The 16866-nt window shown below is 44.1% G+C and overlaps 1 protein-coding gene across 5 annotated transcripts in view; it reads left to right on the top strand.

Annotated features, from left to right (window-relative positions):
• Nucleotides 1-15412, top strand: part of PSEN2 (presenilin 2) — a 31973-nt gene extending 16561 nt beyond the window's left edge. For 4 of the 5 annotated variants that reach the window (XM_043511661.1, XM_038393851.2, XM_038393852.2 and 1 more), the window contains 4 exons: nt 2755-2832; nt 3754-3876; nt 9763-9881; nt 14004-15412. In XM_043511661.1, coding sequence (XP_043367596.1) covers nt 2755-2832; nt 3754-3876; nt 9763-9881; nt 14004-14159 — 476 coding nt within the window. In that variant the 3' untranslated portion in view covers nt 14160-15412. Of the gene's footprint in view, nt 1-2754; nt 2833-3753; nt 3937-9762; nt 9882-14003 lie in introns of those variants that run through there. The other variant, XM_043511663.1, reaches the window with a different exon arrangement.
• The last annotated feature ends 1454 nt before the right edge of the window (nt 15413-16866 follow it).

Genomic DNA, 16866 nt, shown 5'->3' with positions numbered 1-16866 from the left:
GGCAGCATTCAGCTGCCTGAACCATGATACTGTCCTTTCTCTTCCTGCAATCCCCTTCCTCATTCACCACACACCTTCTAACCCTGCAACAAATGAAGCAGGGGTTCTTTGGACAACAGGCTCTTCCACTACACAAACCTTGATTCATCGTTGGTGCAGGTCCATCTTATGCACTGAATGAAGCAGGGGTCCAACAGGTAAAAAGTGATTATGCAATTAAAGACCATATGATGATGTACGTGCACAAGAGGGTTATGCTCTAAGGTGCTGGAGCATTCCTGCTCTGCACACAATATTCAGAGACTTGAGCTGCTAAATTGTAAGAAGTCTTCACTGAGCATGTACAAGCCAAGATTTTTTCAGAAGCTTAAAACTGGGCCAAAATTGGGCAGATGTTCACATGAATAGCAAAATTCACCTCCGTAACACACAGGGCACCCTCTGCTAAATTTCAAGTTCATGCTCCAAAGCATGGTGGTACTAAACTTCTCTCAAAAAAGGTCACCAGATTTTTTTTTTTTTTAAATATGAGCAAATAAATTTTTTCTTAGCCTCATCTTGCAAACAGCTACAGTCTTTTGGTTGGTGCGTTCCAAAAAAAAAAATTCAACAATAGGCATGTGCCCCGTGTGGAAAATTCAGCTCAAACCGTAAAGTTTGGTAACGTTTATAAGCAACTGAAAGCAGGGAGTTAGGGGAGATGTCGGGCAACCTTTATAATAGGTGGTGCTACCAGTCCCACTTATAAGATTTCTGTCTTAAAAGGTGGTATGCATGAGAACAAATGTCTCCTTCACAGAATCAGAAGTCCTAGAGAGAAACTTAAATCATCTGATTTGCACTAATATTTTAGCAGGTGTGACCACTGGACACAAAGGAAACCCATTTATGCCTGTGTTGATCCTTGCAAACAACTCTGAACTGGTATCTTTAAGGGTATAGTCTTATATTATTAGCCAGGACAGGGCAATAGCTGTTACAACAGTCTCCCAGCTACCTTCTTCTTTGTCATGTCCAATGCCTTAGAGAAATTTGGCGTGCATGCCCCAGATGTTGCATTGATATGACCACACCCATGCCTAAGACTGTGTGCAACGGTCCTGACAGCAGAATTACTCTGTAGGATTCCTACAGTCAGCCTCCGTGCTTTTTCTGTCTTGTACTGGTAAATCTCTACCATTAGCACACTGGTATCTGAGCACCTTTCAGTAGTGCATTAAGCAACGTCTGTCACGTGGCTGGTTCTTTCTCATCCTCCCTCCAGGGGGAGAATTGCAGGTGCAGTGTAGCTTTTTGTTGTTGGTTGTTACTCTCTGCTTCCCTATGAAAATGGGTAACTTTTTATTGGTGCAGCATTTTCCCCCACTCCCCCCATTTTTAAAACGTATTCTTCAGAAAAGGCACAATTATTTCAAAGGGCTTAGGACCTGTGCTGTTTAATGGTCTCACACCTTAACTAAGATATTAAACCCACGGTGTGGGGATTTTTATCATCTCTTATTAGTCTAGCCAGATTTCCTAGGCTGACAAATCTCTTACCAGGTTCCACCCTAAAAGGGAAGTGAAATGCTTATGTTAATAAATCCCTAAGATAGGGGGCTTATTATGAGAGCAGTGATGCTTTGGCTGGTACCACAGTCACATTGCTGCAGAAGTTATCTGACTGGCACCGAATATATGAGCATCCTGTATCTAAAGAGAGGTTCATCAGTCTGGCAGGTGGAAATTGACGCTGCTCTTTAAGCCTTTTCCTGGTTCATCCTGCTGCCATGGAGTGATTGGAAAGGACTTCTTTGGAATGTTGTGCTTTTTTTAGCAAGTCTTCTGTTATGCTGGGGGAGGGAGAGGCAGGGGGAAAGGTCTGGATAAAGTCAGACTCTCAGCACAGCTAATAAATCAAGAACTCCTTCTGTTGGAGAAGGAAAAAACACAGAAAATAGTAACCCAACAAAAAGTTTATTTTACCTGACATCCGTGTTTCTGTTGTAAGACCACAGTCTGCGGAGGCTTCCTTGCCGCAACTGAGCCTCAAATGGAATCGCAGTCTTTATATCTGCCTTGGCACTCTCAGAAACCATAAAGAAACCAGAGCCCTAGTGCACATCTCAAGTAAACTTCTGCTTCTTTTCTGATCTTAAAAAGGTCCCTGCCTTCCTTATTTTAGGGAACCATCTCAAAAGTAAACCCCAAACCAGCCGCTGGCTGGCTGCCCTTGGATATTCCCACTTACCTCCCAGGAGGCTCCCAACATTCCCCTTGCAGAAAAACGAGGGAAGGGGTGGCCAATCAGAAATAAACAGAAAAACCTCTCGCCACCCTAGGTAAGTGGGTTGCAGCATTCTCTCGTTGCCAAAGAATGTTACAGAAAACCTACCACTATCCCTCCCTTAGTGGCACTATTTCCTGGGCCGCCTCTTTTTCCTTTTAGCAGATCAAGTGAAGGAGTTGAGGTTCTGGGACCTTAGCTTTCTGAGAGCCATAGAAAACAAAATGGCTTCCTTGCATGCAATAACTTGTGGTCGGAGTACTGATACCTGTAATATGCTGCCTCCTATCTTGCCAAGTAAATGACTAGGGAATGAGAATATGCCAACCAAGATGTGGGTTTTGAGTGCATTTCCCCAGGGTGATTGTTTGGTTTCTTTGCCTGCTGTGTAAAATTCAGGATGAAAGTAGAGCCACTAAAATACTGTCTAGCTCCTCTGAACAGTCAGTGACCTATAATTCTCTACGCATTATTTCTTTTCCCTACAGCTGCTATGGTGTGGACAGTAGCAATGGCAAAGCAAGTCACAGCATCAAGGGACCTTACTCAGCAGACGTGGGATTCAGGTCCGTTTTGCTCTTAACGGAGAACTATGTACTGTAGTTAGTGTCTTTTGGTTTTCAAATTGCAAATCTGTGGCGCAATAAGCTTGTGCATGTTTTGCAGTTTGTTTCTATTGCATGCCAGACAGGACTGTAGTAAAACCTCACTGATTTGTTTTCTCTCTCAAATCCTCACCTGGCTTGTCAATAAAGATTAGCAGAGTGCTGTAGGGAGGTCTGGTGTTAAGGCTTCATTGCTTCTTTTATAAAAAAAGTGTTTTCTAATATGTATGAAAGTGCAGTTAGTAAAACCCCAATTATCTAAGTGCTTGGGGCACGACTGGATATTTCATGTAGTTTGCTTTAGATTGTAAGTTTAAAGCCAAACTACACATCTTAAAAATGAATGAGCTAAACCTGACGTGTGATGTAGTGTCTTGGGGCATGAGTGGGTTTTACTATAAATGGTTTTCCCATTTAATCACTAAAAATAGCTGCTTCTGTTGTGCTTCAGAAGCCAGTAATAGCTGTCTTAAACAGTATTTCCTTTTTTTAAGAAAGGAAACAAAACAAATGGACCTTAAGGCTTGATAACTAGGAACACTTATATTCAGAATAAACCAAACTAAACTAGATTGGTCAACGTACTAACTAAGTGTAGAGCAGCAATCACGCCCTGGATATGATGGAGTCTTTACTATTTCTGATGATACTGTAGGGGCATGCACTCTTGACAAAGCCATTTAGAATCTGTATTTAATCCAGTCCTAATGAACACTACAGTTTGTACAATGAGACTTCACCCACTCATCCCTGGTTTGGTATGGAGAAGCCCCTTCATAAAAGCTGCTTACTTCATGTTTCTCAAAACATGTTAATGTAGATGCCTTTGTTTTGTCTCTTCTTTGGTGTGTGGTTTGGTGTCTTTTTTGGGGGGGAACCCAGCTGAAGACATGAGAGAGATCAATGACAATCCTGCATACGTGGAGTCCGAAATCTCCGAGGCCAGGAGTCCAGCTCCAACCCATCCAACCACTTCCTTATTAGAGGAGCTGGAAGAGGAGGAAAGTAAGGCAAACGAGTCTTGAAAACTTGCTTTTAAATGGCATCCTGCCATACACCATAAGAGTCAAATTCTCCTACTCACATTGGGAGCACCTTCCTCTGAGTAGTTCTATTGAAACGAATGGGAGTATCTGAACAGTAAGTTAATGACTGAATGTGAGTAAGAAGGGTATCGGAAACTGACCCAAAATGATTTTCATGCTGCAATATCTATTCTAACTATGCTTAGAACAGGAGGCTCTTATACCTAAGGGCTGGTCTTCACACAGTTGTTTGTGTGGCTTTTTGTTTTGGTACCAATTTAATCATATCAGTTTAGAAATTGATGTAAGTATATTGCTTTCTAAATGGCTGTAGTTGTCAGGGGAACGCCCCTAGGGTGGATGCAGTTATAATTAAGGCTACATTTTAGTCACGGGTATTTTTAGTAAAAGTCATGGACAGGTCACAGACCATAAATTTTTGCTTGCTGCCCATGACCTGTCCATGACTTTTACTACATACTCCTAACTAAAACTTGGGCCGGGGGAGCTGTGGGCTCTCAGGGGGTAGGAGGGTTAGTAGGGCTGGCAGGCTCCCTACCTGGCTCCGACTGCACATCCCTGTAGCTCCTAGGGGGACGGGTGGCTAGGGAGGCTCCATGCACTACTTCTGCCACAAGTCTGCCCCCGCAACTCGCGTTGGCCAGGAACCACAGCCAATGAGAGCTCCAGGGGTGGGTCCTGCGGGCGTGGGCCGCATGCTGAGCACTCCCCCTCCCTCCCTGCTCCGGCTGCTCCACCTAGGAGCTGCAAGGACATGCTGGGGAAGCTGGGGAGACACCTCTTCCACTCATCCCCCTCCAGGTAATCGCTGCCACACACCCCTGCCCCAGCCCTGAGCCCCCTCCCACACACCCAAACGGCTGCTTCTAGCCCAGGGGTTGCCCCTTAGACAGCACTGGCCGCTGCAGAAGTCACAGAGGTCACGTAATCCATGACCTCCATGACAGACACGCAGCCTTAGCCCTGGTCTACACTACGAGTTTAGGTTGAATTTAGCAGTGTTAGATCAATTTTAACCCTGTACCCGTCCACCTAACGAAGCCATTTTTGTTGACTTAATGGGCTCTTAAAATCGATTTCTGTATTCTGTAATCCCCTGACGAGGGGATTAGCGCTGAAATTGACATCACTTGGTCTAATTTGGGTTAGTGGACACAATTTGACGTTATTGACCTCCAGGAGCTATGCCACGGTGCTCCATTGTGACTGCTCTGGACAGCACTCTGAACTTGGATGCACTGGCCAGGTAAACAGGAAAAGCCTCGTGAACTTTTGAATTTCATTTCCTGTTTGGCCAGTGTGGTAAGCTGATCACTACAGGTGACCATGCAGATCTCATCAGCAGAGATGACCATGGAGTCCCAGAATTGCAAAATTGCTCCAGCGTGGACCGAACGGGAGGTACTGGATCTGATCGCTGTATGGGGAGACAAATCCGTGCTATCAGAACTCCGTTCCAAAAGACGAAATGCCAAAATATTTGGAAAAAATCTCCAAGGTCATGAAGGACAGAGGCTATCACAGAGACCCACAGCAGTGCCGCATGAAACTTAAGGAGCTTAGGCAAGCCTACCAAAAAACCCGAGAGGCAAACGCCCGCTCAGGGTCAGAGCCCCAGACATGCCACTTCTGTGGTGAGCTACATGCAATTCTAGGGGGTGTCCCTACCAGTGCCCCACCCCTGTACATGTACTCCTGCAAGGTGGGAGTCTCGTGCAACAAGGATGAGAATTTTGGGGACGAGGAAGATAGTGCACACCAGGCAAGCAGAGAAACCGTTCTCCCTGACAGCCAGGAACTGTTTATCACCATGGATCCAATACCCTCCCAATCTGGGCTTCCGGACCTTAAAGGCGAAGAAGGCAGCTCTGGTGAGTGTACCTTTGTAAATATAATACTCTGTTTAAAAGCAAGTGTGTTTAATGATTACTTTGACCTGAAGACTTGGGATGCATTCGCGGCCAGTACAGCTACTGGAAAAGTCTGTTAACGTGTCTGGGAATGGGGCGGAAATCCTCCACGGACATCTCAATGAAGCTGTCCCTGAGGTACTCCCAAAGCCTTTGCAAAAGGTTTCTGGGGAGGGCAGCCTTATTGCGTCCTCCATGGTAGGACACTTTACCATGGCAGGCCAGTAGCACATTGCATAAGAAAGCATGGCAGTGTGTGGTCCTGGCGTTTGCTGGCATTCAAGCAACATCCGTTCTTTATCTCTGTGTTATCCTCAGTAGAGTGATCTCATTCATGGTCACCTGGTTGAAATAGGGGAATTTTATTCAGAGGTGGCCGTTCCTGCTGGGCTGTTGGCCTGTGGCTGAAAAGAAATCGTCCTCGCTGTTAGCCACGCGGTGGGGGGACCGGTGAAGCGATCATCCGAGAGAATTGGATGTGGGGGGTGTGTATGTGGGGTGGGGGAGGTGGGGATTAGTTAGGTTTGTGCTGCACTTTAACCCAAAAACATCAGCCCCTCCTTTTAAATGGCCAATGTGTCTCTTTTTTCAATTTTAATCTCCCTTTTTTTCCTCTCACAGCTGCAAATGTTTCAATGTTGTGACTAGCATCTCCGTCCCAGAGGCTAGGGCAGATAAGGCGAAAAAACCTCACTTCTATGAAATGTTCTCTGAGCTCATGCAATCCACCCAAACTGAAAGAGCCCAGAAGAATGTATGGAAGCAAACAATTGCAGAGTCCAGGAAATCACAAAATGAACGCAAGGACAGGAGGGATGTGCAAGAGGACATGTGGTGGGATCAAGAGGAAAGGTGGCGGCAGCATGATGAAAGGAGGCAGGATACAATGCTGAAGCTACTGGAGGATCAAACTCGTATGCTCTGATGTATGGTTGAGGTGCAGGAAAGGCACAGACCGCCACTGCAGCCCCTGTGTAATCAACCGCCCTGCTCGCCAAGTTTCATAGCCTCCTCACCCAGATGCCCAGAACGTGGGGGGGGGGACCCTCCGGGCACCCAACCACTCCACCCCAGAGGACTGCCGAAGCAACAGAAGGCTGGCATTCAATAAGTTTTGAAGTGCAGTGTGGCCTTGTCCTTCCCTCCTCCCCTACCCCTCCTGGGCTATCTTGGCAGTTATCACCCTATTTGTGTGACGAATTAATAAAGACTGCACGAATTTGAAACAACAATGACTTTATTGCCTCTGCAAGCTGTGATTTGAAGGGCGGAGGGAAAGGGGGTTGGCTTACAGGGAAGTAGAGTGAACCAAGGGGGTGGGTTTTCATCAAGGAGAAACAAACAGAACTGTCATACCGTAGCCTGGTCAGCCATGAAACTGGTTTTCAAAGCTTCTCTGATGAGCAACGTGCCCCGCTGTGCTCTTCTAGCCGCCCTGGTGTCTGGCTGCGCATAATCAGGGGCCAGGCTATTTGCCTCAACTTCCCACCCCGCCATAAACGTCTTCCCCCTTACTCTCACAGATATTGTGGAGCGCACAGCAAGCAGTAATAACAATGGGCTTATTGGTTTCACTGAGGTCTAACTGAGTTGGTAAACTGCGCCAGCGTGCTTTTAAATGTCCAAATGCACATTCTACCACCGTTCTGCACTTGCTAAGCCTATAGTTGAACAGCTCCTGACTACTGTCCAGGCTGCCTGTGTACGGCTTCATGAGCCATGGCATTAAGGGGTAGGCTGGGTCCCCAAGGATAACTAGGCATTTCAACATCCCCAACTGTTTTCTGGTCTGGGAAGTAAGTCCCTTGCTGCAGCTTTTCATACAGACCAGAGCTCCTGAAGATGCGAGCATCATGTGCCTTTCCCGGCCATCCCACGTTGATGTTGGTGAAACGTCCTTTATGACACACCAGTGCTTGCAGCACCATTGACAAGTACCCCTTTTGGTTTATGTACTGGCTGCCTTAGTGGTCCAGTCCCAAGATAGGGATATGCGTTCAGTCTGTTGCCCCACCACAGTTAGGGAATCCCATTGCAGCAAAGCCATCCACTATAACCTGCACATTTCCCAGAGTCACTACCCTTGATAGCAGCAGCTCAGTGATTTGTATTGGATACTTGGATCACAGCAACCCCCACAGTAGATTTGCCCACTCCAAATTGATTCCTGACTGACTGGTAGCTGTCTGGCATTGCAAGCTTCCAGAGGGCCACTCGCTTGTGAACTGTGAGGGCTGCTCTCATCTTGGTGCTATTGTGCTTCAGGGCAGGAGAAAGCAAGTGCCCTTAGGAATGTGAAAGTTTCACAGCCACTGGGAATCCTCGCAACGCTATGCGGTCCCACCAGTCTGTGCTTATTTCCCGGGCCCAGAATTGGCGTTCCACGGTATGAGCCTGCCCTGTTGCCACCGGGATGGCCAAATTGCCAGAGCCCGTGCTTTGAGAGAAGTCTGTGTCCATGTCCCCATCACTCTCCTCACTGTGCTGCCATCTTCTCTTCGCCTGCTTTTGCAAGTTCTGGTTCCGCATATACTGCATGACAATGCGCTAGGTGTTTAGAATGCTCATAACTACCACGGTGATCTGAGTGGGCTCCATGCTTGCTGTGGTATGGTGAGAGCAGAGTGGCGGCGGAAACGGTCGTTCAATGACACTGGTTTGGAGACCTACTGCACCGTCTACTGCCAGGACACAACAGCTGAGTGGGCTGCATGCTTGCTGTGTTATGGCGAGACGAGAGCAGCCAAGCAGAGTTTCAGCGGAAGTGGCCCTGCAAGACCACCAGGAGAGTAGAGCGGCAGCGGAAGCAGTGGCTGTCTAACTGCGAGGTGAATTCAGGAGAGCAGAGTCGCAGCGGAAGTGGGAACCCATGAGAGACAACATGGAGAAATTCACTATCAAGACAAGAGCCAGGAGAGCAGAGTGGCAACGGAAGCGGTGGTTCGATGAGTGGTTAGCAGTCCTACTGCACTGTCTGCTGAAAGCAATATGGCACCCGCATGGGGGAAAAAGCATGAAACAATTGTCTACCATTGCTCTCATGGAGGGGGGGCGACTGACAACATGTACCCAAAATCACTCGCAACAATGTTTTTGCCCCATCAGGCATTGGGAGCTTAACCCAGAATTCCAATGGGCGGTGGGAACTGTGGGATAGCTACCCACAGTGCAACACTCCGAAAGCCGATGCTAGCCTCGGTACTGTGGATGCACTCCGCTGACTTAATGCGCTTAGTGGGGACACACGCAATCGACTGTATAAAATTTGGTTTCTAAAAATCGACTTCTATAAATTCGACCTAATGTCGTAGTGTAGACATACCCTTAGTTGGTGTAAGGGCGTTTAAAGTCTGGTAATCATAAGATATGCTGATTTAAGCACTTTTTTTATCCTAGTATAACTGTCTGTGCTAGGGACTTGGACCCATTTTTAACTGTCTAAACCAGTATAGTTAAACTGGTACAAAATCTATATGTAGAGCAGCCCTTACCATGCAAATGTTTAGGATTTAATGGTGCCCACTAAGCTTGAGAAAGTGTCATGTGTGGGATCCAACAGGCCAAACAAGAGTAATGCTGTAGCTGGTTGGAGATTAGGTTTGCAGACGGGGGGAGAAGAGAGGAAATTCTTTCCCGTTGAAATCTTCTAACCAGCCCAAGGTAATTTTGACAGAGGAAATGTCCTGGAGTTTTTTGCCTCTATAGAGGAAAGTCCATTGGCTTCTGTGAAGTGAAAAAGTAGGCTGTCTGTACAGGGAGGATGCAAATAACTGTCCCACGGAACACTTTAATGTTGTCAGCATGGTGGTCTGAGTTGTTAGTCAAGAGTAGAAACTTTGATCAGTTGCACTGGAGGAGGGAGAAGGGATGGATGTAAAGCAAGAAAAACGGAAAGAAACAGGAGCATTGATGTGAAAATTTTTCACTTTTAACAGGGGGTGTCAAGCTAGGCCTTGGAGACTTCATATTTTACAGTGTGCTTGTAGGGAAAGCCGCTGCCACTGCTAGCGGAGACTGGAATACAACACTGGCCTGCTTTGTAGCCATCCTTATAGTAAGTAACACTGTAAAAGCTCTTTTTTTTTTTTTTTTTTGTAATGTACTTTATGGTATTGTACTATTGATTAACGTATCAGTAACTGGTCACTGTTAAATATTAAACTACTGCTGTGTAATATAGGGAGAAACCCACACACAAATCTACCCATCGTATTGTATGTAAAGGTGATCAGCATAGGCGGGCACTCTGATATCTCTGGGACAAGAATGTGATCAACTCTGGACTGTGCCTTTGGGCAAAAAAATCCTTGAACAAATAAGGGCTAGTCTAACTAAAGTGCTACAGCGGCACAGCTGTGCCTCTGTAGCGTGTCTGGTGAAGATGCTCTAAGAATATGGGAGAGAGCTCTCCCATTGACTTAATTACTCCACCTCTGTGAGAGGTGGTAGCTGTGTTGGCGGGCAAAATTCTCCCGCCGACATAGCGCTGTCTACTTAGGTTGGTGTAATTTACGTTGCTCAGGAGTATGGATTATAAATGGTAGTGTAGACATGCCTTAAGATCCACATCAGCTGCCAGGTGGAGACCATGGGGCAGAGGAACGAGGGTCTGGGAAAAGGAATTAGAATTGAACTGCTGGTGTTGTTGTTTCAGTGGCTAGATATCAGGGACTTTTGTCACATTTAAGAGTGAGTACTGAGATCTCTGGGCTTGACTGGCTAAAAAATCTGCCTCTGGACAACAGGAGCTGCTTCAGGAGGATAGAAGAGGTTTGTGCTTCTTTTGTATTAGTAACCCCTGACAAGTTGATGAGCTTTGTCAAGATAAAGAACCCTCATCAGTTTCAGGCTATCAGACAGAGGTGTGTTCTGTTCCATTGTTTGCTGGGAAGCAACAGAAATGCTGGAGACTGACTAACTCTGAAACAGTCCTCTTCATTGTGAAGAAATTACCATATTGTAGCTGTCATAGAACCCAGCCCTGCAAGAAGCTCAGCACCTTGCAAATCAGATCTCCGTGTGTGTTGAAGAGCACTGCTACGTGCTCTGATGTTGTCACTGCTGAGTCTGTAGGGTGGTGATTTTGAAGTTGTCAACATTCTAATGAAAGGTGCATGCTGGGCAATGGAAATTTAGTGGGCAAAAGAAGCAACTAATCCTAGTGTATCTAATGTAAGTAGAGTATGTGAGCCTAGCTTTAAACACAGCTTTCAAAACCTCACAGATGGGGGGGGGAGTGGCGGGAGGGAGAGTCCTATTAGGTCATCTAGTCCATCCTCTGGGCTGGTCTGTTCCCTACAGCAAGTGCTCTCCAGAATCTGCCCATGAGACTATCTGCACTGCACTGTTTTCCCTAAAATCTATTTCTAATGTGTTCTGGTTCCATCTGCTAGTTTTCAGCTCCAGAATGGTCTGTGGTGTTGTAGTGCTAAGCCATCCTTGTACAGACCTGCAGAAAGAAACCACACCCATTGAGGAGGGTGTGGGGACTGGTGCCAGCCCTGATGTATTTTTGTTCAAAGACTGTAGAGAGCCTGTGCTATCCATACAGAAGTGGAAGGGATATGGGGATTCATGTGGCTGCAGTAGTGGGCCTTAAACTGCCAGTTGCCTTAGATAAAGAAGTATTTTAGTTTGATAAATGTCAGTATTTTAAGTAGCCAAGCTGAAGCCCCAAGTACTCCCAAGCAATCTAGATCTAAATTCTGCAATAAAGCTTTCCCTGGTTTCTGTAGCCCTTTGGTATCGGTATAGGAATCCCAGTGAGGCAGTCTCTTATCTCAGTGTTTTTTTTAACACACTTTGGCAGTGCGACAGAACTACATTGCAGAAATCATTGGGGGAAGCTGGAGTTTTGGCAGCTGGACTGGTGTGGGGGGGACTCTTTGGGCTAGAATTCTCAAAGGAGCATAAGAGGGTACACCCATTTGAGAGTGTTAAGTCTTGGTGCTTTGGTACCTGGGAAGATGTTGAGTTGATTGGAGACTGTAAAAGCACAGTAATGATAATTGCATTAGCTGGATGTTTCTGCCAAAAAGATCAATAGTGAAGTAACTAACAATGGTAACATTTAAATTTATCTTGGGGTTTCAGAGTGAATGCCACATGGGGATGGATGGGATAGTTCAAACCACCTCATAGCTATTGTTTCAGACTGCCTGTGGGTCAGGAAGAAAACAATGAATCAATTACTCTTTTTTCACAACCACAATGGTTAAAATCATATTTTTCTCTCACTCCTCGTCCTACCTCGCCCAAGCTGGAGAAGCTCATGATCCAACCAGCAGACCAAATTCGGTGATATATCCCAGTCACGTGCCACCTGAGGCATGTTACGCATACACTAAGAAGTAGTACAAAATGAAAGCTTGGATTCTGGGCTGTGTTTCTTCAGCAAGGGGTTGATTTTGTGTGCCAGCCTGAGGCATGGGTTGCTGAGGCTTGCAGTAGTGCAGCGGTCAGCAACCTTTCAGAAGTGATGTGCCGAGTCTTCATTTATTCACTCTAATTTAAGGTTTCGCTTGCCAGTAATACATTTTTACATTTTTAGAAGGTCTCTCTCTCTAAGTCTATATTATATAACTAAACTATTGTTGTATGTAAAGTAAACAAGGTTTTTAAAATGTTCAAGAAGCTTAATTTAAAATTAAATTAAAATGCAGATCTTATCAGTTTAGTGCAGTGGTTCTTAACCTGGGGTGCGAGATGTCCTTTCTGGGGGTGCAAAACATGCAAGTTTTTTTTTTTTTAGAAGGCAAATCATCAAAAACACAAATTAAGCACAGGCACATAAGTACAACTACTTAGTTTCATCAAACCTATGTATTTATTAACATATACTTTTTTTAACAATTACTGTAATATACAAAGTTTTCAAGTTTTTAAGCTAATTGTAGTGTAATTTTTGATGAGAGCTGCAGAGCACTGGGCCCAGGCCAGGAGCAGAGCCCTGGGCTGGCTACCAGTACCCCAGGCCAACAGAAGGGCTGAGCAGGGCCGGACGCCGGATCTGAGTGGCTCAGCCCACTACCGGTCTGGGTTTCTGTCCGCTGGCTCCGGCCTGCTGGGGTCCCAGCCGCCGGCCCCGCTCAGCCTGCTGCCGGCCAGGGGGTTCTGTTCACCCAGGCTGGCAGCAGGCTGAGTGGGGCCGGCGGCCGGGACCCCAGCTAGCAGCAGCGTGCCAGTAAAAGTCAGCTTGCGTGCCACTGGTTGCCGACCCCTGCAGTAGTGCTTTACCTGTCTTCACTCCACTAATTTTCATTTAAAACAAATCTTCCCCTAAGCTCTACTTCTTGTTACTGAAGTGAAGTTTCAGACTTGGGGGAGGCAGTGGAAATTTCATCCCACCCATCGCTATATATTGAGATGAAATTGTCCTTGCATAAGAGTGGACTTCCCCCAAAGAGCCTGCCATGTGGGAGGGCAGGTTTGGAGCTTTCTTCACTTAGCGATGCTGGTGGTGTATGTGCCTATTGTAGTTTCGAAGTACTTAAATATCTTTTTTTTTTTTTCTCTCCTTCTCTCTCACTCAAAAACCTCCCAAAACTACAACTTTTGGCTCTGATGAAGATGCTCCATTTAAAACTGAGACCTTGGCCTGCTTTACAGCTACCAGTAGTATTTACTCCCGAATATGGAGAGAACTAGTCTGAGAGGAATCAGGGGTTTTTTTTTTTTTTGGTTTTGATTTTTTTCCATAGATCTTGACAACTGGAAAGGTGTTTAAAAATAGATCTTCTATGTGCTAATCCCTGTATGGAAAATGAAGCTTGCTGTTTGTAGCTGATTATAACTGGGACACTTATCTGTAACTGATCAGTAAATGCTACATAAAGGTATAGAACAAAGATTTGAAATATGTAAATAAATTAACTTTTCAATGTTAGTTGTATATTAACAAGGACATTTGGTACCTCTTGCTTATCCTGGCTGAGAGAGCTTGTGATCTAGATTGCTGAGGGAATCCCATGTCCGCTCAAACTGTGAGTCAGAAAATAGGCTGCCACTGTTTGTGAAGTGGGGGACTACATCCTATCCCCTCTAGCCCAGGCAGACTTCCCTTTTCTATGCAGTACATAGCATATTATTCATGTACTCTGGTGCCTACAATGAAAGCATTTCTGGGTCTGTTATTATGTGTAATGTCTTCTTTTGTTTTTGTTCCCCTCTATGGTAGGGTTTATGTCTGACTCTTTTATTGCTGGCTGTGTTCAAGAAAGCATTGCCTGCTCTTCCCATCTCCATCACCTTTGGCTTGGTATTCTACTTCTCAACAGACAACCTTGTGCGTCCTTTCATGGACACCTTGGCATCCCACCAGTTGTATATTTAAAGGTGAAGAAGAAAGATTAAGTTGGAAGGTGTGTGGGTTTTTTTTTTAAAAGCCTTGCTGTGAAGTATGGCATTTTAAATGAGGAAGTTGTATAGTTTTACACTTAGTGCCATATATTTTTAAGAAAACTTTTTAAAACTATCATGAGATACTTAGTAAAATCTAGTAGCTAACATCTAGGGCTTTTTCAAGGGAGTTAGGTACCCAACTTCCTGTGAATTTCAAGAGGAGTTGGGTACCTAACTCACTTGGGCTCCTTGAAAACCCAGCTTTGGCATTGGTACCTGAGCAGTACCTGAATGCACTTGATCTAAATATCGCCTGGTGTAAATAGAAAGAGTCTGTATATAGTACAGGCTGACCTAGAGATGAAGAACCTTACATGTGCATGTAGGGGAAGCCTAGGACCTGTGTTTAAGCTTTGACTTGAAGTTGCAAAGAGGGTTAATTGTATTCCAATACTTTGCACAGCACTTTGAAAGTGAAAAGTGCTAACACTAATTACAAGTAAGTCACAGAATCATAACTGGACAAGTGAGGTGGTCAGCATATATACAGGAGAGTAAACTAATGTAATTGGCTGAGTGTTAGAAATGAAGACTGCTATTCCCACAGGGATGTTTCCAACACTTTGGGCCCAATTCTGGAAGCCTCACTGAAATCCAGATCTGGTCCTTTGTCTAAAAAAATTGCTCATTACCCTAATGGGATGTGGCAAATGAAGTCTTGCTTTGTAATGAGATGTCCTTGGGTCAGATCTAAAAGCATGAGCCTGTACTGGCTGAGCTAAACGCTGAAAGGCTGTGTACAAACTCATAAACCTCTAAGCCACTCTGGAAGTGAGTTACATTTTCCTATCTTTTTCTGGCAGTTAAAGTGTTGGGAAACATCTTCTTTGTTCACCATTACAAACCTAGGATGACCAAAAAGGTTGGAAATGTGACAGAACTTCAGTTAAACTAATTGACCTATAGCTTCTTCTGTGTATACTTGGTCTGATTCCTATGTGTAATGTAATCACTATAGGGAGAACTGTTACCTCTCCTTTATAAAGAGATTCTTACACTGATCTAGGCTTGACCTATTTAATTTTTTTTGTATTGCTTAAATACTTTTTATGACAAGCTTAAAAAAACTATATAAATATTTAATGTAAGAGTGACTATTTTGGAAATACATTGCTACAGTTTGTATCAAAATGTGGATGCGACTTTTTTTTTTGATCTGCAGTCTGTTCTAAATAAGGCATGATTGAAACTGAAAATAATTATAAGTCTAACATGACCCCATAAAAACTACAGCGCTTGTTGCCAGCTAACATCACGTGTCTGACTCAAGCTTCCTGCTAGATGTGTTAACCATTCCATTTTTCAGTGTCAGGTTTCAGAGTAGCAGCCGTGTTAGTCTGTATTCGTAAAAAGAAAAGGAGTACTTGTGGCACCTTAGAGACTAACAAATTTATTAGAGCATAAGCTTTCGTGAGCTACAGCTCACTTCATCGGATGCATTTCCGATGAAGTGAGCTGTAGCTCACGAAAGCTTATGCTCTAATAAATTTGTTAGTCTCTAAGGTGCCACAAGTACTCCTTTTCATTTTTCAGTGTTCTTTTTCTTCCAAAAGTCCATTTCTAAGAAATATAACTCCTTTGATTTAGCTTGAGTGTCAAGTGCATAAACAAGCTCTTATTTTTCTTGAACAGTTAATCAATGTGCAAAATATACCATTGTGAAAGGCTTGTGTGAATGAATGTGATATGATCCCCAGGAGTAAAAATTAATGTCTGCAGATATTCTTTTTAGAAGAGGCACTGGATAATTTATTTTTAAAATTGTTTTTCCAATAGCCTCGTTAAATCTAGCCTACTTTGATATTTAAAAGGATGCTTATTTAATATCAATATATTAATAAAGATTCATTCAAATTGTTTAAAAAAACATTTTAATTTGGGTGTTTATAGGGATTTTATGTACCTCAGCTTGGATAAACGACTCAGTTCTGCTTTTTGTTTGTGTCGCTGTCATTTTTCTCACTACTGCTATGTGTTGGTTACAAATGCTCAGCAGAGTAGTTAATTGTTACTAAAAGGTGTTTCCATGGGAATCTAAAAATAATGAGCATATTTCTGTTTGGTTTTAAGGTTTGTGTAAGTGTTTTTGGTCTTTTAATAAAATCTCTAAATTTTGGGCCAGATTTTAATGTGATCACATCTAATATATCTAACTAGATGAATTTTTTTCCTCAGATAACATAGTGTGGAGTGGGTATAAAACTTTTATATACAGTGAAAAAAATCCTGCGGGCTACACATGTTTGTGGCCTATTTATTTGAGAACGAACTTATTTTTGGCGATCTGAAATTGTAAATGAAGGAACAAAGGGGTAACTCATCTGGTGTAAATTGACGTAACTCCACTGAGGCTGATAGTGCTGTACTGGTTATATCAGCTGAGGATCTAGCCTTGAATGCCTAAAATCTTTCTTTTGAATATAATTAAAAGGCAACTTGTACCAGACTCTGTTAGCTGCACTGAAAATATTATCGTGGAGGTGTGGTGGTGGAGTATATTGTGTGTCTACAGTAGAGCGGGTTTAACTGTGCAAAGTTTATATATAAACTTATGTGTACAACTTTTAAAGTGACCTTGGCTTATTTTTACGTAGTATGAAGTTCTCCGACGTGCACATGTGTTGCACAAAAGTTAGTTT

This window comes from Dermochelys coriacea, chromosome 3 (assembly GCF_009764565.3).
Source record: "Dermochelys coriacea isolate rDerCor1 chromosome 3, rDerCor1.pri.v4, whole genome shotgun sequence".
NCBI lineage: Eukaryota > Metazoa > Chordata > Testudines > Dermochelyidae > Dermochelys > Dermochelys coriacea.
Note: the sequence above shows the minus strand (reverse complement) of the source record. Positions and strands in the feature narration are given on the sequence as shown.